Source organism: Pongo pygmaeus, chromosome 23 (assembly GCF_028885625.2).
Source record: "Pongo pygmaeus isolate AG05252 chromosome 23, NHGRI_mPonPyg2-v2.0_pri, whole genome shotgun sequence".
NCBI lineage: Eukaryota > Metazoa > Chordata > Mammalia > Primates > Hominidae > Pongo > Pongo pygmaeus.
The window spans coordinates 35,786,645-35,811,093 of NC_085931.1; the positions used below are offsets into that span (position 1 = coordinate 35,786,645).

The window sequence follows — 24,449 nt, forward strand, 5'->3', positions numbered from 1 at the left end:
GAGCAGAGAAGGGTGCCATCACCCTGACTGAGGCTGAGAAAGGTGATAAGACTTCCCTAGGGTTAGAGAGCTATTTAGCAGTCCAGCCAGCAAGTGCATAAAGTTCTATCTTCCTTGTCTGGAAAAGGGAAAGTTGACAAGAATTCACTGAGTCACGGCGTTTAGTAAGATCAGGAGTGGGCCAGGTGCAGTGGTTTGTGCTTGTAATCCCAGCACTTTGGGAGGCCGAAGCAGGAGGATCACTTGAGTCCAGGAGTTCGAGGCCAGCCTGGGCAAGATGGTGAAACCTCGTCTCTACAAAAAATAAAAAATTAGCCAGACGTGCTGGCGCGTGCCTCTGGTCCCAGCTACTCGAGAGGCTGTGGTGAGAGGATCGTATCAGCCTGAGAGGTTGAGGCTGCAGTGACCCATGATAATAATAAATAATAGAGCAAGACCCTGTCTCAAAACAAAAATTTTAAAAAATTAGAGGTGGGACAGCACTTGGGAAGTCCCATGAGACAAGGTGAGGGGCTTCAGGTGGTGGATGATGACACTTTCCCTCCCTCCCTCAACAGGGCTGGCCTACTGCAGACACCTGTCCACCGTGAGGACCCACCTGTCAGCCCTGGTCAATCACATGATCGTGTCTCCAGACTTGCCCTGCGATGCTGGACAGGGGCTGACAGCCAGGATCTGGGAGCAGTACCTTCAGGACAGCACAGTAAGGCTTAGCCGGGCTTGGTCTGAAGTGATGCAGAGGCTGCAGGGGGGTCATCTTATTATCTGAGAAATAAGCCCACCTGCTTGTGGGGACTTGAGCTGACGTGCTTGGATTCTGCATATGCAAATTGGAGTTCCCCTTCTCCTTGAGAGTTCCAAGACCTACAGCTCACTTCTGCCCATCAGTGTGGAGATTGAATGGGAGGTAAAACATATGCTCACCTGGAAGGAGTAAAGAACAAATCAGTCTGTAAGCATTTATTATTAAGCATCAGCTGGGACGGGCACGGTGGCTCAAGCCTGTAATCCCAGCACTTTGGGAGGCTGAGGAGGGTGGATCACTTGAGGTCAGGAGTTCGAGACCAGCCTGGCCAACATGGTGAAACCCCCATCTCTACTAAAAATACAAAAATTAGCTTGCCATTGTGGTTGCGTACACCTAAGACTAAAGTGAAATAGGCTTTTAATATTGGAATGTGAATAGGTGAGGGGGAAGAGTCCCCAGGGCCCTTCAGGGCAGCCTTTCAACACCATCACTTCCCACAGCCCATGTGCAGTTAGGACCTGCTGGCCCCACAGCTTGACTAATTGTAACTGCAAAACCTTTGCCTGAAAATGAAATTTTAAAAAGAAAACACACAAACTCAACCCCACCATACATCACATACCTGTTAAAGTCATCCTAGTGTGCACAAAAGATATTAGTGTATGATGTAGCAGCTAGAATTGTTCACTTTGGATTAATTTGCTTTAGATAATTTTTTTTTTTTTTTTTTGAGATGGAGTTTTGCTCTTGTTGCCCAGGCTGGAGTGCAATGGCGTGATCTAGGCTCACCGCAACCTCCGCCTCCTGGGTTCGAGCAATTCTTCTGCCTCAGCCTCCAAGTAGCTGGGATTACAGGCATGCGCCACCATGCCCGGCCAATTTTGTATTTTAAGTAGAGACGGGGTTTCTCCATGTTGGTCAGGCTGGTCTCAAACTCCTGACCTCAGGTGGTCTGCCTGCCTCAGCCTCCCAAAGTGCTGGGATTACAGGCGTGAGCCACTGCGCCCAGCCAAGAAATTTTCCTAGAGCTGAGTCAAGATTAATAATTGCAAGATAATATTTTCAAATAAGCATAAGGCAAAAATGGGCTGAAAATTAATTAAAATATTAATTCATTATAGCCTGCCCTTTCTCTTTTTACGTAAACGGACTCACACTACATAGTTTTACAACTTATTTTTTTTTCAATTAACGATACACATTGAGCACCTTTTTTTTTTTTTTTTTTTTTTTTTTGAGACGGAGTCTCGCTCTGTCGCCCAGGCTAGAGTGCAGTGGCGCAATCTCGACTCACTGCAAGCTCCGCTTCCTGGGTTCAAGCGATTATTCTGCTTCAGCCTCCCAAGTAGTTGGGCACCACTGCGCCCAGCTAATTTTTGTATTTTTAGAGACGAGATTTCACCATGTTGGCCAGGCTGGTCTGGACCTCCTGACCTCGTGATCCGCCTGCCTCAGTCTCCTAAAGTGCTGGGGTTACAGGAGTGAGCCACCAGGCCCAGCTGAACACCTTTTTATGTGGGTCCCCATAGATGTATCCCTCGCTCTTTTACATCTCCGTGTTGCGTACCCGTGTAGGGATGCATGTTCACCCATTGATGGGCAGTTGGAGAGTTACCTGAGTTTGGCTTTTTCATATGATGCCACGACAAATATCCAAGTACCTATGACTTTCCTTATTCACGCCAGGATATCTGAGGGCTAGGTCCAAGAAGCAGGACTGCTGGACCACGGAAGTAGACCATAGAAGTAGATCATACCTCCAAGCAGATCATGGAAGTAGATCATAATGATACAGTTAGGGTGTTGGCAATTAGTATTCTAGAAGGACAGGTGCACAGGAGTTGAGGAATATTGGTGAGAAGATAGCTCAGGGTGGCCAGGCGCAGTGGCTCACACCTGTAATCCCAGCACTTTGGGAGGCCGAGGAGGGCGGATCACCTGAGATCAGGAGTCCTAGACCTGCCTGGGGTCAAGAGTTCGAGACCAGCCTGGCCAACATGGTGAAACCCCGTCTCTACTAAAAATATAAAAATTAGCCGGATGTGGTGGCAAGCGCTGGTAATCCCAGCTACTCGGGAGGCTGAGGCAGGAGAATCACTGGAACCCGGGAGGCGGAGGTTGCAGTGAGCCAAGATCACACCACTGCACTCTAGCCTGGGTGACAGAGCGACTCTGTCTCAAAAAAAAAAGCTCAGGGTGGCTGGGTGCAGTGGCTCACGCCTGTAATCCCAGCACTTTGGGAGGCCAAGGCAGGCAGATCACTGGAGGTCAGGAGTTCAAGACCAATCTGGCCAACATGGTGAAACCCCATCCCTACTAAAAGCACACTCTAGTTTTCTGTTGACCAAACTCTTTGCTCCTCCCCACCCACCACAGAGTTATGAGGATCAGGAGCTGCTGCGCCTCATCTACTACGGGGGCATCCAGCCTGAGATCCGCAAGGCCGTGTGGCCCTTCCTCCTGGGCCACTACCAGTTCGGGATGACGGAAACAGAAAGGAAAGAGGTCGGTTACCTGCCATGGGCACTGGGGTCTTTGGCAACGAAAGGAGCCAGATACTGTGAGGCTGGGGAGCTCTGGTTTCACACTGGACCAAGCAAGGGGAGGGAGATACAGGGAAGACGGGAACCTGAAGGCGGCGCTGTCCAATAGAAACACAACACAAGCCACATAGGCAATTTTTACGTTTTTAAATTTTGGACTAAGTGTAGATTATGCAGTTGTAAGAAATTAATATGGAGAACTATGTGCATCTTTTACCCAATTTTTTTCTGATGTTAATATCTTGCAAAACTGTAAGGTAGTAAAATATCGGAACCAGAATATTGACATGGTATAATATACTCATCTTAATCAGACTTTCCCAGTTTTACTTGTACTCATTTGTGTGTGTGTGTGTGTGTGTGTGTGTGTGTGTTTTCTGCAGTTTTCTCACATGTGTAGATCTGTGTCCATCACCACGGCCAACATACAGTACATTTTTAATGCTATAAGGACCCCCAAGTTGTCCTTTTATAGCCAGACTCACCTCCCCCATACCCACACCCTGGCCCTAATCCCTGGCAACCACTAATCATATCTTCTTCATCTCTGTAATTTTGTCATTTCAAGAATGTTATATAAATGGAATGATACAGTGTGTAACGTTTTGGGATTGACTTTTTTTCACTCAGCATAAAACCTCATCCAAGTTGTTGAGAGTATCAAGAGTTGATTCCTTTTGGTGGCTGAGTAGTATTCCATGATGTGGCTGTAGCCCCTGTTGCTAGACAGCTGAGTTGTTTCTGGTTTTTTGGCTGTTACAAATCAAGCTGTAATGAACATTCGTGTACAGTTTTTGTATGAGCATAACTTATCATTTCTCTGGGATAAATGAGTAAGAATGTAATTGCTGGGTCATATAGTAGTCGCATGTTCAATTTTATATGAAACTGGCAAACTTTCACAGTAGCACATGCCTTTAGTCCCAGCAAGAGGTTCGCTTGAGTTCATGAGTTCAGGTGCACAGCCTGGGCAACATCGGGAGACCCTGTCTCTAAGGGGAGAAAATAAACTACCACACTTCTGCAGTGGCTGTACCATTTTCTGTGTCCACCAGCAAAACATGAGTGATCCACACTTGCATCTTCCCCAGAGTTTTGTCTTGTCACTATTTTTTATTTCAGCCACCTGACATGGATAATTGATATTTCATTGTGTTAATTTGCATTTCCTGACGGCTAGTGAAGTTGAAGGTCTTTTCATGTGTTTATTTGCCATTGTGTATCTTCTCTGGTGAAATGTCTGCTAACGTCTTTTGTCCACCTTCTAATTGGATTGTTTGTTTTTTTTTCCTATGGAGTTGGAGAGTCCTTTATATACTCTGATAACAGTCCTTTGTTCAGATATGTGATTGGCAAATATTTCCTCCGAGTCTGTAACTTTTCATCTTGTAAGCAGGGTTTTCTGCAAAACAAATTGTTAAATTTTTAATGAAACTCAGTTTATCAATTTTTCCTTTTATGAATTGTGCTTTTGGTGTCAAGTCTAAGAAAATTTTGCCTAGCCCTAGGTCCTGAAGATCTTCTCCTACAATTTATCCTAAAAATTTTCTATTTTACATTTGACGTAAAATCTTTTTAGTTTTTTTTTTAATATATATATATATACAGTGTGTCATTTAGGTCAAAGTTCATTTTTTGTTTTTGGGTGTTCAATTGCTCCAGCATCATTTGTTGAAAAGATGTCCTTCCTCCATTGAATTGCTCTCGCACTGTTAAAAAATAGCTGGGGCCGGGTGTGGTGGCTCACGTCTATAATCCCAGCACTTTGGGAGGCCAAGGCAGGTGGATCACCTGAGGTCAGGAGTTCAAGACCAGCCTGAACAACATAGCAAAACCCCGTCTCTACTAAAAATACAAAACAAAAACAAAAATCAGCTGGGCATGGTGGCAGGCGCCTGTAGTCCCAGCTACTCAGGAGGCTGAGGCAGGAGAATCACTTGAACCTGGGAGGTAGAGGTTGCAGTGAGCCAAAGTCATGCCACTGTACTCCAGCATGGGCAATAGAGCAAGACTCCGTCTCAAAAAAACAAAACAACAACAAAAAAACAGTTGGGAACATACTTGTAGGTCTGTTTCTGGGTTCTTCTGTTCCAGTGATCTATGAATCTGTCCTTCTGCCAGTACCACTCTGTCTTGATTATTGTAACACACGTGTAATTTTAAATGTTTTCATAGTAACTTTTTTTGTTTTGTTCTGAGACAGAGTCTCTGTCTGTCAGAGTCTTGCTCTGTCGCCCAGGCTGGAGTACAGCGGTGCAATCTCGGCTTACCGCAACCTCCACCTCCTGGGTTCAAGTGATTCTCCTGCCTCAGCCTCCCCAGTAGCTGGGACTATAGGCGCCCAACACCACGCCCAGCTACTTTTTGTATTTTTAGTAGAGACAGGGTTTCACCACGTTGGCCAGGCTGGTCCTGAACTGCTGACCTCGTGATCCGCCCGCCTCGGCCTCCCAAAGTGCTGGGATTACAGGCGTGAGCCACCGTGCCCGGCCCTCATAGTCACATTTTAAAAGTAAAAAGAAACAGATGCAATTCACATTTTTGAACTTTTTATTTTGAAATGTAAATGGTCCCCAACTTCCAACGGTTGGTCTTACAATTTTTTCAGTTCATGATGGCTTTATCACAATATTAAATGATTTCTTTTTTTTTTTTTTGAGGCAGAGTCTCACTCTATCGCCCAGGCTGCAGTGCAGTGGTGTGATCTTGGCTCACTGCAACCTCCGTCTCCCAGGCTCAAGCAGTTACCCTGCCTGGGCCTCCCAAGTAGCTGGGATTATAGGCACCTGGCTAATTTTTGTATTTTTAGTAGAGACGAGGTTTCACCATGTTGGATTATAGGTGTGAGCCACCGGGCCTGGCCTTAAATGGATTTTTTTTTTTTTTTTTTTGAGATAGAGTCTTGCTGTGTCACCCAGGCTGGAATGCAGTGGCGCAGTCTCGGCTCACTGCAAGCTTTGCCTGCCGGGTTCACGCCATTCTCCTGCCTCAGCCTCCCAAATAGCTGGGACTACAGGCGCCCGCCACCTTGCCCAGCTAATTTTTTGTATTTTTAGTAGAGACGAGGTTTCACCATGTTGGCCAGGTTGGTCTCAAACTCCTGACCTCAAGTGATCCACCCACTTCGGCCTCCCAAAGTGCTGGGATTATAGGCGTGAGCCACCAGGCCTGGCCTTAAATGGATTTTTTTTTTTTTTTTGAGACGGAGTCTTGCTCTGTCGCCCAGGCTGGAGTGCAGTGGTGTGATCTCAGCTCACTGGAAGCTCTGCCTGCCGGGTTCACGCCATTCTCTTGCCTCAGCCTCCCAAGTAGCTGGGACTGCAGGCGCCCGCCACCATGCCTGGCTAATTTTTTGTATTTTTAGCAGAGACAGGGTTTTACCGTGTTAGATAGGATGGTCTCAATCTCCTGACCTCGTGATCCACCCGCCTTGGCCTCCCAAAGAGCTGGGATTACAGGCATAAGCCACCGCGCCCAGCCTTAAATGGATTTTTGACTTAAGATATTTTCAACTTGTGATGCATTTATTGGGACATAACTCCATCATAAGTCGAAAAGCATTTGTAATTATAAGTTCACAAGAAGCTGCAAAAGTAACAGAGGTCCCAGGTACCCATCACCCAGCTTTCCCCAGTGGTAACAGTTTATGTAACTAAAGTACACTGTCAAAACCAGAGCATTAACACTGACACAATACAACTAGCTAGACTCCAGGCCTTACTAAGATTTCACCAGATTTTGCATCTGCTTGTGTATGGTTTTTTTTTTTTTTTTTTTTTTTTTTTTGAGGCGGAGTCTCGCTCTGTTGCCCAGGCTGGAGTGCAGTGGTGCAATCTCAGCTCACTGCAACCTCTGCCTCCTGGGTTCAAGCGATTCTCCTGCCTCAGCCTCCCAAGTAGCTGGGACTACAGGCACCTGCCACCACGTCCGGCTAAACTTTTTTGTATTTTTAGTAGAGGCGGGGTTTCACTAGGTTGGCCAGGCTGGTCTTGAACTCCTGACTTTGTGATCTGCCCGCCTCGGACTCCCAAAGTCCTGGGATTACAGGCATGAGCGAACTGCCCCCGGCCTAAAATCTGGTGGTATTTTACACTCTATATTTCTGTATCACTTGTACTATTATTTATTTAACATTTGTCTTTAAATTGACTCACTTAAGATTTATACAACTTATTTTAAAAGATATTTTATATCCCTGCCATAAACGGGAAGCCAGTATAACTTGCTGTGAATAGAAGGAAACTATAAAAATAGAGTAAGATTAAATGATGCAGTTCTGTTCTAACTAGATGTTATAGCCTGCCTAAGGCCTGGCCTCTCTTTGTTAAAAAGGGAGATTATGTTTGGGAGGCCAAGGCAAGAGGATTTCTTGAGGCCAGGAGTTCAAGACCAGCCTGAGCAACATAGCGTGACCCCCCATCTCTACAAAATATTTAAAAACTAGCTGGGCATGGTAGCGTGTGCATGTAGTCCTAGCTACTCAGGAAGCTGAGATGGGGGGATTGCTTGAGCCCAAGAGCTGGAGGCTGCAACGAGCTATGATTGTGCCACTGCATTTCAGCCTGGGTGACAAAGTAAGACCCTGTCTAAAAAAATATAAAAGATGGAGGGGAGATTATAAAGTATCGAGAAGTGTGGGAAGCACAGGAGCACCAGACTGGCCCTTTCTCCCTGGGGTAATCAGAAAAGTTGAAGGAGGGTAGAAAGCAGAAAGTTTCTGTAGTTCTGCATTATAAGGACCCATGCCAGTGAAATGTCTGAAGTTCATCTCAGTACTAGTGTGAGGCCCTGCCACACTTCACCCATGCCTGGTGGCTTCCTGGGGAGTCAGTAACTGACAGCTCTGATGTGCAGAGCCCCGTGCTCAGAGCTGGGGATGCAGAAGCACATTAGGTGAGGTCCTTCCCAGTGTCGTGGGGGTTGTGGTAGTCACTGGTGGGATTGAGGCAACCCCCGAGGGCTGCAGGAGCACATGGGAAGCACCTAAGCCGGGCAGGGGGAAGGCGGTCAGAGAAGACTCCTGGAGGAGTTGGTTGTTCCTAAATTCTCAGAAGGAATTACTTTTCAGGCCAAGAGGTGAAGAAGGGAAGAGAAGACAGCACAGGCAGAGGTCTGGAGGGGAGACCAGCGTGATGTGGTGTGTGTGTCCGCGTGGGTTTAGGGAGGGGCAGGAAGGCATGGTGGGCGTGAGTTGCGGAGACATCCAGGAGTAGGACGGTGGAGGAAGCAGTGAGAGGGGAGGCTGGAGAGGAAACAAGGATCACGACTGCTAAGGGGTGCATGGATCGGGGGGCGCGGTGGCCAGGCTGCAACAAAGACCTGGATGGAGGCTGCTGGGGCCATGCATCTAGGTGAAAGTGGTGTGACCCTGGCCTAGGATGGCAGTGGGAATTGGGAGGTGGGCAGGGCTTGGAGGAGTCTCAGGGAGGTGGGCAGGAGGGAGCGGCTCAGGCGAGGCCCTTGGGCAGGATGGACCCTCAGTCTCCCTCCCGAAGTCCTGAGTAGCCATAGGAGAGGGTCGAGCTCCCCACCCTCTCTTTTCCCATCCTGGCTCTCCTTACCTAGATCAGCCTATCCGTCCCTGTGGTGCCCAGAGGTCTGGCAGACACAGAGCCTGTTACTTGGGCTGTGTTACTCAGGGACAATGGAAGCTCCCCACCTCTTTGCTGAATCCCACAAGGAAAAAGCTGGAAATCTGTGGCCCTTCTGTAAGGCCATTGCTGTAAGGAAAGGAAGCGGGTTGGTTTTATTTGTATTGTATCCTCAGCACCTGTAGCCCATGTGGGGTACATGGGAGGCCCTCAGATCATGCGTTGATTGAGTGGATGGGTGGAGGAAGGTCAGCATCTTGCTTATCTTGTATTCCATATGGCTAGTTTGGTGCCTGGTATGTAATAGGTACTTATCAAATTAAGTGAGTAAGTGAACGAATGGATGAATGAATGAGGAAAGAGAGAGGGAAGGTAGTAAAAAAGAAAGAAACAGTCTTCTCACTTTTGGCTGGGTGCAGTGGCTCACGCCTGTAATCTCAGCACTTTGGGAGGCTGAGGTGGGCAGATCACGAGATCAAGAGATCAAGTCCATCCTGGCCAACAAGGTGAAACCCTGTCTCTACTAAAAAAAAAACAAAAACAAAAACAAAAATTAGCTGGGCGTGGTGGCACATGCCTGTAGTCCCAGCTACTCAGGAGGCTGAGGCAGAAGAATCGCTTGAACCCAGGAGGCTGCAGTGAGTCGAGATCGTGCTACTGTGCTCCAGCCTGGTGACAGAGCAATACTCTGTCTCAAAAACAAAAAAGAAAGGAAGAAAAATAGAAACAGTCTTCTCACTTTTGTATCCCCAGGGCCTATGTACTGTCTAGCACATAGTAGGGACTCAATGAATAGTTGCCATTTATATATGTATACATGAATGAATAAAGGAAGGAGGGAAATAAAGAAAGAAGTAGCCTTGCTCCCTTTGTGTCTTCAGAGCCTAACCAGTGCTAGGCATAGCATAGTAGGTGCTCAGTTAATATCTGCTGGATGTTAACTGCATGAATGTTGGATGGATCAGAGCCACTCTCTTCCACGTTGGTCTGGCCCTCCCCAGGCGCCCCTTTGTTGACACCTCAGGTGACATTGCATCTGCCCTGGCAGGTGGACGAGCAGATTCATGCCTGCTACGCACAGACCATGGCTGAGTGGTTGGGCTGCGAGGCGATCGTGCGGCAGAGGGAGCGGGAGTCCCATGCGGCCGCCCTGGCCAAATGCTCATCCGGGGCCAGCCTGGACAGCCACCTGCACCGGATGTTGCACAGGGACTCAACCATCAGCAACGAGGTGATGGGCAGCTGGCCTCGGGGAGCGCGGGGTCTGGGGAAGGTCAGGGTCTGCTTCATTGGGCTGTTCTAACAGGGGTGAAGCCTGGGTATCTGGGGCCTGGTGACAGTCTCATCTCTGGCTTTTTCTTTAAGAGTGTGGGGTGACTTTGGAATCAGACCTGAATTCAAACTCTAGTCCCACCATTTAGTAGTTCTGGGGTTCCCTACCAGTACCTTTTCTTCTGGGCCTCAGTTTTCTGCATCTGTAAAATGGGAATAATCAGGTGTAGAGGACGTTTGTGTACAGTCCAAACAAGACGATGTGTATAAAGTGCCTGGCACACTGCCTGACTTTCATTGATTCAACAAATGCTTATTGAGTATCTACTATGTGCAGGTACTATCAGGAATATCCTGGGATATCAGGAATGTTCCAGTGACCCAGACAGACTGGTCTGTCCTCCCAGAACTTCCAGTTTAATAGCCCAAAGTAGGATCTCAGTAAAAAGTTAATTCTTGGCTGAGGGTGGTGGCTTACACCTGTAATCCCAGTACTTCGGGAGACCAAGGCGGGTGGATCACCTGAGGTCAGGAGTTCAAGACCAGCCTTGGCCAACATGGTGAAACCCCATCTCTGCTAAAAATACAAAAAATTAGCCGAGCACCTGTAATCCCAGCTACTTGGGAGGCCAAGGCAGGAGAATCACTTAAACCTGGGAGGCAGAGGTTGCAGTGAGCCGAGATTGTATCACTGCACTCCAGCCTGGGCAACAAGAGTGAAACTCCCTCTCAAAAAAAAGTTAATTTTCTTCACCAGTGATTATATCAGTCATCAATTACCACAATAACAGTGTGTAACAAACAACCACCAAAAATCAATGACTTCCAACAGTCAGCATTTATTTTTGCTCACAACTCTGTAGGTCAGCTGGGAGGTTCTGTTCTTAACTGGGCTGGGTGAGGCTTATTCTGGCACCAGCTGTCCATAACTAGTCAACTAAAACATTTGTTTATCTTGGTTGGGCTCTCGTATTTGTCTGGGGTGACTCAGCTGTGCTCCACGTACCTCACTGCCCAGCAAGTTAACCTGGACATGCTCTCACGGTGAAAGCAGATGCCATAGAGAGAAAGCGGAAATGCACAAGGGCGTTCTAAGCCTCTGCTGAGTCAAGTTTGTTAACATCCCATTGACAAAAGCAAGCCACATGGCCAAGTCTAGTGTCAGAGTAGGCAAGGACTATGAGGTTATAGGGCAGAAGCATGTATACAGGGATCATGGAAAAAAAAAAAAAGTGGAGCCATTAATAGAACCAGTTGCTCTGTGAGTTCAACTGAAATATTAGCCAGAAGTCTCAATTACAGAGCAGTTAAACGTGGGGTGCTCTAGTTGCAGAGGTGAGAGGTGGGAACCCAGAGGTCAAAGTGGTCTCTGAAGAGGCTCCAGGAAGCAGGGAGTGGTTCCCGCCTTTCATTTTACAGCTAGGAAACTGATGCTCTGAGAGAGGACTTGTGCAAGTTAGGAATAGAGATGAAACTAGGCTTCCTGGCTTCCAGCCCAGCAGCCCTTCCTGCTCTGGGCCAGGGTGCAGCCTCACCCTCCCTCCCTCCTGCTCCTTCTTCTCTCAGTCCTCCCAGAGCTGCAGTTCGGGCCACCAGAACATCCGCCTGCACAGCGACTCCAGCAGCAGCACACAGGTGACCTTGTGGAGGCCTCGCCCCCTCCCACCCATTCCTCTCCCTTCCGCCTGGGGTCATGGGGATTGGGTGTCCGTCATCTGTAGGTCACTTTTTGCTTTATTTGTTTTAGCTTTTTATATTAGCATTAAACATTGTTGTTTTTTTTTAAGTAATGCAAGAAATATATGGATCTATCACCCCTGCAAAAAACTAAAACATTGTAGAGAAAGTCAAAGTCTGCTTTGATCGTCCTTAATCTCTGCCTGCCCTCTCTTGAAATAACACCATTATCATCAGTTTGCTGTGTTCCTTTCAAAACCTTCTGTATGCATGTACATACACAGAAATACATAGATATCTATAGCAATGTTTGGTAGTTTTTTTTGTAAATGTGTACATAAATGCCATCATATATGTTGTTCAACAACTTTCCATTTCAATCAGTGAAAAGAGATAACTCAATCTCACTCCGTTTTTAAAGAAAAAAGCTGGCTGGGCATGGTAGTTCACACTTGTAATCCCAGCACATTGAGAGGCCAAGGTTAAGCCCAGGAGCTCAAGACCAGTCTGGGCAACATGGCAAAACCCTGTCTCTACAAAAAATACGAAAAAAAATCAGTTGGGCGTGGTAGTGCATGCCTGTAGTCCGAGCTACTCCGGAGGCTACAGTGGGAGAATCACCAGGGCCCAGGAGATTGAGGCTGCAGTGAGCCGTGATCACATCACTGCACTCCAGCCTGGGCAACAGAGTGAAACCCTGCCTCACACACATGCACACACAAAGCCAAGTGCAAAAACATGCATAGTGTGTTGTCACCTTTTGTGTAAGAAGAGGCAATATTAATATCTGTGTATATTTGCCTCCATTTTTGAGAATGGTATAAGGAGAAACCAGAAATGAATCAGAATGGTTACCGAGATCACCTTTTGTATAAGAAGAGGCAATATTAATATCTGTGTATATTTGCCTCCATTTTTGAGAATGGTATAAGGAGAAACCAGAAACGAATCAGAGTGGTTACCGAGAGAGGAGGGGGCAGAGACAGAAGCTACATTTCCTTGAATATGCCTTGCTTCCTAATTTTGATTTTGGAGTAAAAAAAAAACTCTGGTTTTGACTCTGAAGCCAGGTAAACTTTTTACATAATTAAAATCAGTTGAATCAAAAAGAAGTTTTTGAAAACACAGAAACACATGAAACTAACCATAAATCAAGTTGGTGACATAACCACACAGGGAAGAAATATTTCAAGTGACTTTGGAACATAATCTTTAACTGCGTACCCTTGATATGACCTAAGGACACAAAGAATCACAAAAAAATCTCTAAAATGTATTCTGGAGATTTTTTTCTTATTATTTCATGTATATCTAACTTTAAAAATTGATTCATAATAGTCAACCACATAGGTGTAAAAGTAATAGGGTTTTTTTTTGTTTTTTGTTTTTTGTGTTTTTTTGCCTTTTCCGTGTGTTAACTAATTTTCTGAATGAGAAAAATTATGTATACATGAGGCTGGGCATGGTGGCTCATGCCTGTAATCCCAGCACTTTGGGAGGCTGAGGCAGGTGAATGACCTGAGATCAGCAGTTTGAGACCAGCCTGGCCAGCATGGTGAAACCCTGCCTCTACTAAAAATACAAAAACTAGCTGGGCATGGTGGCACATGCCTGTAATCTAAGCTACTTGGGAGGCTGAGGCAGGAGAATTGCTTGAACCTGAGAGGCGGAGGTTGCGGTGAGCCAAGATCATGCCACTTCACTCCAGCCTGGGCAACAGAGCGAGACTCCATCTTAAATAAATAAATAAATACATAAAAATAAAATTATGTACACATGGTAAAAGTCTATATGATGAAAAGTTATTGTCTCCCCTTGTTTTGATTCCCTAGTACCCGCTTCTCAGAGTCAACTGCAGGCGGGGCACAGTGGTTCACACACCTGTAATCACAGCACTCCGGGAGGCCGAGGTGGGCAGATCACCTGAGGTCAGGAGTTCGAGACCAGCTTGGCCAACATGGTGAAACCCCATCTCTACTAAAAATACAAAAATCAGCCAGGCCTGGTGGTGGGTGCCTATAATCCCAGCTACTCGGGAGGCTGAGGCAGGAGAATCACTTGATCCTGGGAGGCGGAGGTTGCAGTGAGCCAAGATTTTGCCACTGCACTCCAGCCTGGGCGACAAGAGAAACTCCATCTCAAAAAACCAAACCAAACAGAGTCAACTGCAGTACTTTCTTGTTTCTTCGTGGATTATTTTATGCGTGCACAAGCACATAGATCACTTTTTTATTGTTGTTTGAGACAGTCTCACTCCCATCACCCAGGCTGGAGTGCAGTGGCATGATGGTCACAGCTCACTGAAGCCTTGACTCCCCAGGCTCGGGTGATTCTCCCACCCCAGCCCCCCAGGTAGCTGAGACCACATGTGTGCGCCACCATACCAGGCTAATTTTTTGTATTTTTTGCAGAGACCAGGTTTCACCGTATTGCCCAGGCTGGTGTCGAACTCTTGGGTTCAGGCAGTCCACCTGCCTCGGCCTCCCAAAGTTCTGGGATTGCAGGCGTGAGCCACCATGCCCAGCCTAGATCACTTTCTTATTTGTCACAAATGGGAGCGTATATTACACCTTGTTTTGCCTCGTTCTTTTCACTGACTGTATGGTATTCCACTGCACGCTTGATCCATATTTAAGCCGATCACTTGTTGTTGGATGTTTAGGTTGCTGATGTAAGTAATGCTGCAGTGGACATGTGGGTCCATCTGTTTTTGTGCACCTTGTCCTCAGGTGTTTGAGTCTGTGGATGAGGTGGAGCAGGTGGAGGCTGAAGGCAGACTGGAGGAGAAACAGCCCAAGATCCCCAATGGGAACATAGTGAACGGCACTTGTTCCCCAGACTCGGGTCATCCTTCCTCCCATAACTTCTCCTCGGGCCTCTCAGAGCACTCAGAGCCCAGTCTGAGCACAGAAGACAGTGTCTTGGACGCCCAGCGGAATACCCCCCCGGTGCTGCGACCTAGGGATGGCAGCGTGGATGACAGGCAGAGCAGCGAGGCCACCACATCTCAGGATGAAGCTCCCCGGGAGGAGCTGGCCGTGCAGGACAGCCTGGAGAGCGACCTCCTGGCCAACGAGAGCATGGATGAGTTCATGTCCATCACGGGCAGCCTGGATGTGGCCCTGCCTGAAAAGGATGATGTTGTGATAGAGGGCTGGAGGAGCAGCGAGACAGAGAAACGTGACCAGGCGGACAGCGAGGACAACCTCTCGGAGGAGCCTGAGATGGAAAGTCTCTTCCCTGCCCTGGCTTCTCTGGCTGTGACTACTTCTGCCAACGAGGTGTCCCCTGTGTCTTCCAGCGGTGTCACCTACTCTGTAAGTCACCAGGACCCTCCGTTCCATTTCCTTCTTTCCAGCTGCAGGAGGGTGGGATGTACTACAAGCCTGTTATCCAGAATGACCCCGGAGTCAGACCTCTGGTTCGTTGCATTTTTTCCATCATGGAGGATTCACTGTAGAAACCCATTTGGGAGAGAAGATAATATAGTATTTAAAAAAGGGGGCCGGGCACTGTGGCTCACGCCTGTAATCCCAGCACTTTGGGAGGCCGAGGCAGGTGGATCACAAAGTCAGAAGATCGAGACCATCCTGGCTAACATGGTGAAACCCTGTCTCTACTAAAAATACAAAAAATTAACCGGGCGTGGTGGCAGGCACCTGTAGTACCAGCTACTCCGGAGGCTGAGGCAGGAGAATGGCGTGAACCCGGGAGGTGGAGCTTGCAGTGAGCCGAGATCGCACCACTGCATTCCAGCCTGGGCGACAGAGCAAGACTCCGTCTCAAAAAAAAAAAAACCTGTACAGTGTTATAATATTTTGTGCATCTACTGTAAATGTCAGTGCTTGCATTAACAGAGTAATATGTAAGCCAGGTAGTAAACTGTCCTAATTTTTGTCTTTCCTGTAAAAAAATTTGTTTTTCCTAGATGTGTTTTCATTTTCCTGTTTTCCTTTTCTTAGTTTGCTGCATATTTAAAGTCAGTTCACCCCCAGAAGTCTTTGCCACTTTCCTAAATCTCTTTTCAAACATTCAGACATACCATGTTTTTCATTTATTCTGTGTGTCCAAGGACTTCTCCCCAAAAGCCTACTGACGCCCTCCACTCCACTGCACCTGGTGTGTCATTAGTATTCACGATCTTCCTCGTCCTGATCTTGAGGTTCCTTTTGTGTCACTCATGTTTTCCTCTTTCTTAGTCTACTCTCTTATTTACATGAAGCACATACCTCAGTGGCTTCCACATTTTTTGCTTTTCTTTTCTTTTTTTTGTTTTAATTGAGACAGAGTCTCACTCTGTCACCTAGGCTGGAGTGCAGTGGCGCGATCTCGGCTCACTGCAACCTCCGCCCCCCGAATTCATGCCATTCTCTTGCCTCAGCCTCCCAAGTAGCAGGGACTACAGGCACTCGCCACCACGCCCGGCTAATTTTTTGTATTTTTAGTAGAGATAGGGTTTCACCGGGTTAGCCAGGATGGTCTCAATCTGCTGACCTCGTGATCTGCCCGCCTTGGCCTCCCAAAGTGCTGGGATTACAGGCGTGAGCCACCGCGCCTAGCTTGCTTCTCTTTTTTATCATTTCTTTGTCCTTCTGTGCTGAATTCTGGATCGTTTCTTCAGATCTCCTTTCAATTGAGTAAATCTCTCTTCCAGAATGTTTTATTTTCTGTCACCTGTCTCTAGTGTTTAATATGTTTTTTTAACATTTTATTTGGCCTTTCTTCAAATATGCTATAAAATGACTTACTTGATTATTTTATAGTCTCTTGCTCTTTTTTTTTTTTTTTTTTTTTGAGATAGTCTCCTTCTGTGTGTCGTTTGGAGGGCAGTGGCACAATCACTGCAGCCTTCACCTTCTGGGCTCAAGCGATCCTTCCTCCCACCTCAGCCCCACGAGTAGCTGGGACTACAGAGATGTACCACCATGCCTGGCTAATTTTTTATATTTTTTATAGAGACGGGGTTTTGCCATGTTGCTCAGGCCGGTCTTGAACTGGCCTCAAGTGATCTACCCGCTGTGACCTCCCAGAGTGTTGGGATGACAGGCATGAACCAGTGCACTCCAGCTTTTGTTCTTACTGTTAACCTCTTCTTCATTTATTTATTTATTTATTTATTTATTTTTGAGATAGAGTTTCGCTCTTGTTGCCCAGGCTGGAGGGCAATGGCATGATCTCGACTCACCGCAACCTCTGCCTCCCGGGTTCAAGCGATTCTCCTGCCTCAGCCTCCCGAGTAGCTGGGATTACAAGTACGGACCCATGCCCGGCTAATTCTGTATTTTTAGTAGAGATGGATTTTCTCCATGTTGGTCAGGCTGATCTCAAACTCTTGACCTCAAGTGATCCGCCCACCTCGGCCTCCCAAAGTGCTGGGATTACAGGCATGAGCCATGGCGCCAGCCTTATTTCTTTAAATACAGTAAACATACTTATTTTATGATCTGTTTCTGATACTTCTAACAGCTGAGGCCCTGATGGCTCCGATTCTGTTGTCTTGTATTTATGCCGACCATCACTCCTGGCACCTTCTTTCTCTGAGTGTTTTGTGATTTTTGAACATGAGCTCGTATTTCTTGGGATATTATCTGCTGTACTGTTTAAGACCCAGGTGGAAGGTAGATTCCTCAAGAGAGGGGTTTTCTTCTGCTTCTTTCTAGTACCAGGGAAATAACAAATATGAGATGACAACTACATTCTCTGGTCTTTCAGACCACCCAGGTAATGGGAGTTTGGGTTATCAACTGCGTGAGTTACAAACCTTATTTGTGGCTCTTAATTATCCAGGGAGATAACATTTACATTTAATTTAATAACTATGTTCAAGGTACAATCAGTCAGGTATTATAACTGTTTCACTCAGACCCAGAGTGACAACATTCATGAGGTGAACTGTGGATGAAAAATATTGCTGTCACTGTGGACAGGCAATTGTTTTGAGATCCCAACATGTTAGTGGGTTTTTCTAGTTTTCCCCTTTCTGAGGGTGTGACTCTTTAGGGCCCTACCTTCCTGTAGGAAGGTCTCTTATTAGATCTTCAACTTGAGTAGGGGAGCGTAAAACAATTAAATCTAAGTTGAAATTTTCCCATTTTGGCAGCTTTCCTTAAGGCAAAGGCCAGCTTTGGTGTTTTCTCACCTTTCTGGGTTAGTTTTTGGTCCTTAAATATTTCTTATTTTCTTGCCATATCATTGAGCCATTTTGAAATTAAGGTAATTGTTCAAGCAGCCAGGCCAGTACGTTACCAGAATTTGACCTCTGTTCAGTTCTTCATTCTGCTTGACCAGTTTTCAGCAGAGAGAGGTTCATTTCCAGCTATAGTTGTAACTCTCTGAGGGAGAATTTTCATCCTGCAAATTAAAGACACCCTCCCAGAAAACAAACAAACAGAATCAAACACCTGGCTGGTCCAGGTGGGAGATGTATTTTCAGTGACAACAGGAGAGGGTTAGGAGGAGGAGATAGGATTGCTGCCTCCCAGTGGGGACTTAGATGTAATTTTTCATTTCTTCCCCCTACCCCCTGCCCCGATGGCCTATAGCCAGAGCTGCTGGACCTGTACACGGTGAACCTGCACCGCATCGAGAAGGATGTGCAGAGGTGCGACCGCAACTACTGGTACTTCACGCCCGCCAACTTGGAGAAGCTGCGTAACATCATGTGCAGGTGGCTGGGGGCAGCGAGGGGATCTAGGGGATGGGGATGGCAGGTGGGTGAGATGGGGGATGTAGGGGGCCGGCCTAGAAGTTATTTCAGCTTCTGAAGCTGGCATCATACTCACCTGGAATCTTACTTAGCCCACAGTGACAATTTAACAACAATAATATAGAATATTTATTAAGCACTTACTGTATACCAGCCACTGTCCTGAGGCCTGTACTATCATCACTCACTTATTCCTCAACCCAACGAGGTATTAACCCCTTTCATAGGTGACGATGTGGAGGCTCCAGGAAGAGCCTCATTGCTGAGTGGGCATCCGGCAGTGGCTGAGCGGGAACTCATAGCCATGTCTCTGGCTGTAGAATCTGTCCTTTTTCTGGTTTTCTTTAAGCCAAGATCTAAGACTGGTTATTACTGTTCACTAAAAAGATATTATTCCTGTAATCCCAGCACTTTGGGAAGCTGACGTGGGAGGATCACTTGAGGCCACTTGAGTTCTTCACAGACTTCAAAAAAGTAGAGACTGGCCTGGCAACATAGTGAGACCCTATCACTACAAAATAATTTTTTTTAACTCAACATTTAGCTGGACATAGTGGCATGCACTTGTAGTCCTGCATACTTGGGAGGTGGAGGCAGGAGGATAGCTCGAGCCCAGAGGTTAGAGGGTTGCAGTGAGCTATGATTACACCATTGTACTCCAGCCTGGGTGACAAAGTAAGACCACATCTCTCTTAAAAAGTAATAAAAATAATAAAAATTATTATTGATATTTCTTAAAATATGAAAGTAAGCCATGCTTGTTAAAAATCTAAATCACTGACAACTCTAATCTCAGCACTTTGGGAGGCCAAGGCAGGAGGATCGCTTGAGGCCAAGAGTTTGAGACCTAGTCTGGGCAACATAACAAGACCCCATCTCTACAAAAGTTTTAATAAGTTAGCCAGGCATGATTGTATGCGCCTATAGTCATAGCTACTTTGGGAGGCTGAGGCAGCAGGATGGCTTGAACCTGGGAGGTTGAGGCAACAATGAACTGTGATCACACAACTGCACTCCAGCCCGGGCAACAGAATGAGACCCTGTCTCAAAACAAAACAAAAATCTAAATCAAATAAATTAGAAGTTCACAAGATAGAAAGAGAAACTTCTCCCTTCATCTCTGCCCATCAGTGCCACTCACCCAGAATTAATGACTACTAACAATTTAGTAATATCTAATTGATTGATTGTATATTGTATAGTGTAACATAATATGAATGTACTTTTTTTTTTTTTTTTTTAATGGAGATGGAGTCTCGCTCGTTGCCCAGGCTGGAGTACAGTGGTGCGATCTCGGCTCACTGCAACCTCCACCTCCTGGGTTCCAGCAATTCTCCTACCTCAGCCTCCCGAGTAGCTGGGACTATAGGCATACGCTGCCAGGCCCGGCTAATTTTTTGTATTGTAGTAGAGGTGGGGTTTCACCATGTTGCCCAGGCTGGTCTTGAACTCCTGAGCTCAGGCAATCCACCTGCCTTGGCCTCCCAAGTGCTAGGATTATAGTCATGAGCCATCGCACCCAGCCTGAATGTACATATTTTTTAAATGTTTTAAACTGTGATATAGTCTGATAAGTGTTACATTAAAATGAAAAAAATGCTGGAAAGAAGTAAAAATAAACTGACCTCTCCCTGGTTAAGGCATAGGGAGAAATCATGGAAGACTTCACAGAGGCGGTGACCTTTTGAGATGGATTTTGACAAAGTTAAGGAAACTAAAGAAACCATAGGCCGGGCATGGCGGCTCATGGGAGGTCGAGGCGGGCAGATCACCTGAGGTCAGGAGTTCGAGACCAGCCTGGCCAACATGGCGAAACCCTGTCTCTACTAAAAATATAAAAATTAGCCAGTCATAGTGGCACACACCTGTAATCCCAGTTACTTGGGAGGCTGAGGCAGGGGAATTGCTTGAATCGGGGAAGTGGAGGTTGCAGTGAGCCAAGATTGCACCATTGCACTCCAGCATGGGCAACAAGAGCAAAACTCTGTCTCAAAAAAAAAAAAAAAAAAGGAAAAAGAAAACTAAAGAAACCATTTGGCATAGAGGCTAAGATCATATATCCTTGAGTAAGGCCTCCTAGGTTCAAGTACTGCCTCTGCCACTTATTATTAAGTGTATGATTTGGGACATGTTATTTACCTGTGTATGCTTCAGTCCCCTCATCTGTGAAATGGGATAATCCGTACATTCAGGCTGGGTGCAATGGCTCATGCCTGCGAAATGGGATAGTCCATGTTTCACATGACTATTTTGAAAATAGTGGGTTGAGAGGCCGGGCGCGGTGGCTCACGCCTGTAATCCCAGCACTTTGGGAAGCCGAGATGGGCGGATCATGAGGTCAGGAGATCGAGACCATCCTGGCTAACACGGTGAAACCCTGCCTCTATTAAAAATACAAAAAAATTAGCCGGGTGTGGTGGCGGGTGCCTGTAGTCCCAGCTACTCCGGAGGCTGAGGCCGGAGAATGGTGTGAACCCAGGAGGCGGAGCTTGCAGTGAGCAGAGATCAGGTCACTGCACTCCAGCCTGGGCGACAGAGCAAGACTGTCTCAAAAAAAAAAAAAAAAATGGCCGGGCGCAGTGGCTCAAGCCTGTAATCCCAGCACTTTGGGAGGCCGAGGCAGGCGGATCACGAGGTCAGGAGATTGAGACCATCCTGGCTAACACGGTGAAACCCCGTCTCTACTAAAAATACAAAAAATTAGCTGGGCAAGGTGGTGGGCACCTGTAGTCCCAGCTATTCGGGAGGCTGAGACAGGAGAATGGCGTGAACCCAGGGGGCAGAGCCTGCAGTGAGCAGAGATCACACCACTGCACTCCAGCCTGGGCAACAGTGAGACTCCGTCTCAAAAAAAAAAAAAAAAAGAAAAGAAAAGAAAAAAGAAAATAGTGGGTTGAGTATACAGTAAGTGCTCAATAAATATAAGCTGTTATTAGTAAGGCACAGATTGCAATTCCTGACAAAGGGAGCTGTAGGGCAGAGATACAGAAACATAAATTTGTGATTTTTTTGTGCAAAGTGAATACATCAGTGTAGCTGGAGAGGAAGACAGTGGGAAGCGATGTTTGAGGCTGTGAAGATGAGTTGGGAGGAGGCCATTATTCCTTGTACCCCCAGTAAAGGAGTATGGATAACATCCCATCAGACAGCAGCAGTGTGCTTGTGCAAGTTTTGAGCCTGAAGAGGCCTCCTGAGTTGGCCTTTAGGGAGGTCATCCTGGTGGCTGCACATAGGATGTTTGAAGAGAGAGATCGGGGATGAGGATGCAGGCAGGAGGCTGAGGGACGGGTCCAGGTGAGGGATTGGGGACCGAAGCAGGAGGAGTGGAAGGTGGAGTGGGTTGGAGAGGCAGGCCGTGGCTGCCATCATTGGCCCCTTGTGTCTCTTCTAGCTACATCTGGCAGCACATTGAGATCGGCTATGTCCAGGGCATGTGTGATCTTCTGGCTCCACTGCTGGTCATTCTGGATGATGGTGAGTGTGTCTTTACTGCCCCAGGGCTGAGGGTGCATTTCCTTTCCACTGCATGGCAGAGGACTTAATCTCACTTTGTGACTCTGTAGAATGTGGCTCCAGGCAGGTGCTCCAAAGGCCTGTCTGGTGAACACATCAAGATCTTAGTGAAAGAAAAAAGTCCTTATATTCCATGGTGCCCCATACTCAACACCCAGACAGGCCTTTGCTAACCACTGATTGTATGGATATGAATGAGAACAAACAAACAAAAACAAAAAACAAACCCAGACAGCTTCACTGGTGAGTTCTATGAAACATTTAAAGAAGAATTAATGCCGGCCGGGCACGGTGGCTCACACCTGTAATCCCAGCACTTTGGGAGGCCGAGGCGGGCGGATCACAAGGTCAGGAGATCGAGACCATCCTGGTGAACACGGTGAAACCCCGTCTCTACTAAAAATTAAAAAAAAAATTAGTTGGGTGTGGTGGCGGGCGCCTGTAGTCCCAGCTACTCAGGAGGCTGAGGCAGGAGAATGGCGTGAACCCGGGAGGTGGAGCTTGCAGTGAGCCAAGATCGCACCACTGTACTCCAGCCTGGGAGACAGAGCAAGACTCCATCTCAAAAAAAAAAAAAAAAGAAGAATTAATGCCAATTCTTCATGAACTCTTCAAAAACGTAGAAAAGGAAGGAATGCTTCTTAACTCGTTCAATAAAGCCAGACCTCATATGAGGACTGGGTGTCTCATTGGCACCCAGATACCAATAACAGACAAAGACATAACAAGAAAACTACACACCAATATCCTTCATGAATACAAATGCAGAAATCCTCAATGAAATACCAATAAACCTAATTCACCAAGATATAAAAAAGCTTATACACCATGACCAAGTAAGGCTTATCTCCAAAATGCAAGGATGGTTTGACATGCAAAAATCAATCAATTTAATTCACCACATTACTAGAATAAAGGGAAAAACCCACACAATCATATCAATTGACACAGAAAAACACAACAAAATCCAACACCCTTTCATAATAAAAACATTCAACAAACTAGGAATAGAAGGGAACTAAACACGATAGAGGGCATTTATGGAAACCTCACAAATATCATCATACTCAATGGTGAAAAACTGAACTCTTCCTTCCTAAGAGCAGGAACAGGACAAGTATGTCTATTTTTGCCACCAAAGGTTCTAGCCAGGGCAATTAAGAAAGAAAAAGAAATAAAAGTAATTCATATTGGAAAGAAAGTAAAACTATCTTTGTTCACAGATGATGTGATTTTGCATATAGAAGATCTTAAGGAATAAAAAAATTAGAACTGATAAGTGTATCAAGGTCGCAGGATACAAGATCAATAAACAAAAGTCTCTTGTATTTCCATACACTTGAAATGAACAATCCCAAAATGAAATTAGGAAAACAATTTTATTTGCAATAGCATCTAGAAGAATACAATACTGGCTGGGTGCAGTGACTCATGCCTGTAATCCCAGAACTTCGGGAGGCTGAGGTGGGTGGATCACCTGAGGTCAGGAGTTTGAGACCAGCCTGGCCAACAAGGTGAAACCCAGTCTCTACTAAAAATAAAAAATAAAAAAAATTAAACAAAAATAGCCAGGCATGGTGGCGCATGCCTCTAATTCCAGTTACTTGGGAGGCTGAGGCAGGAGAATTGCTTGACCCTGGGAGGCAGAGGTTGCAGTGAGCTGAGATTGCACCACTGCACTCCAGCCTAGGTGACAGAGTGAGACTCTGTCTCAAAAAAATAAAATAAATAAATAAATAAATAGGCTGGGCATGGTGGATCACGCCTATAATCCCATCACTTTGGGAGCCTGAGGTGTGTGGATCACCTGAGGTCAGGAGTTCGAGACCAGCCTGGCCAACATGGTGAAACCCAGTCTCTACTAAAAATAAAAAAATTAAAAAAAAATAGCTGGGTATGGTGGTGTATGCCTCTAATACCAGTTACTTGGGAGGCTGAGGCAGGAGAATCGTTTGAACCTGGGAGGCAGAGGTTGCAGTGAGCTAAGATTGCACCACTGCACTCCAGCCTGGGCGACAGAGTGAGACTCCATCTCAAAAAGTAAAATAAAAAATAAATAAACAGGCCGGGCACAGTGGCTCACGTCTGTAATCCCAGCACTTTGGGAGGCCGAGGCGGGCAGATCACGAGGTCAGGAGATCGAGACCATGGTGAAACCCCATCTCTACTAAAAATACAAAAAATTAGCTGGGTGCGGTGGCAGGCGCCTGTAGTCCCAGCTACTCGGGAGGCTGAGGCAGGAGAATGGCGTGAACCCGGGAGGCAGAGCTTGCAGTGAGCTGAGATTGCACCACTGCACTCCAGCCTGGGTGACAGTGAGACTCCGTCTCAAAAAAAAAAAAAAGGAGATGTTGCAGGACTCACAGTACCTGATTTCAAAACCTACTACAAAGATACTT

General features: G+C 46.4%; 1 protein-coding gene and 1 non-coding gene across 4 annotated transcripts in view; one reads left to right on the forward strand and one right to left on the reverse strand.

The window, feature by feature from the left end:
* The window catches only part of SGSM1 (small G protein signaling modulator 1), a 119,609-nt gene that overhangs the window by 76,275 nt on the left and 18,885 nt on the right, over nt 1-24,449 (forward strand). For all 3 annotated transcript variants that reach the window (XM_054469769.2, XM_054469775.2, XM_063662920.1), the window contains 7 exons: nt 558-703; nt 3,125-3,253; nt 9,931-10,113; nt 11,721-11,789; nt 14,561-15,148; nt 18,374-18,498; nt 21,929-22,011. In XM_054469769.2, the coding sequence (XP_054325744.2) occupies nt 558-703; nt 3,125-3,253; nt 9,931-10,113; nt 11,721-11,789; nt 14,561-15,148; nt 18,374-18,498; nt 21,929-22,011 (1,323 nt within the window). The remainder of the gene's footprint in view (nt 1-557; nt 704-3,124; nt 3,254-9,930; nt 10,114-11,720; nt 11,790-14,560; nt 15,149-18,373; nt 18,499-21,928; nt 22,012-24,449) is intronic.
* On the reverse strand, nt 17,687-17,754 carry LOC129023760 (small nucleolar RNA SNORD56). Its single transcript, XR_008496907.1, has one exon. It is a non-coding gene; the product is annotated as a small nucleolar RNA SNORD56 (small nucleolar RNA).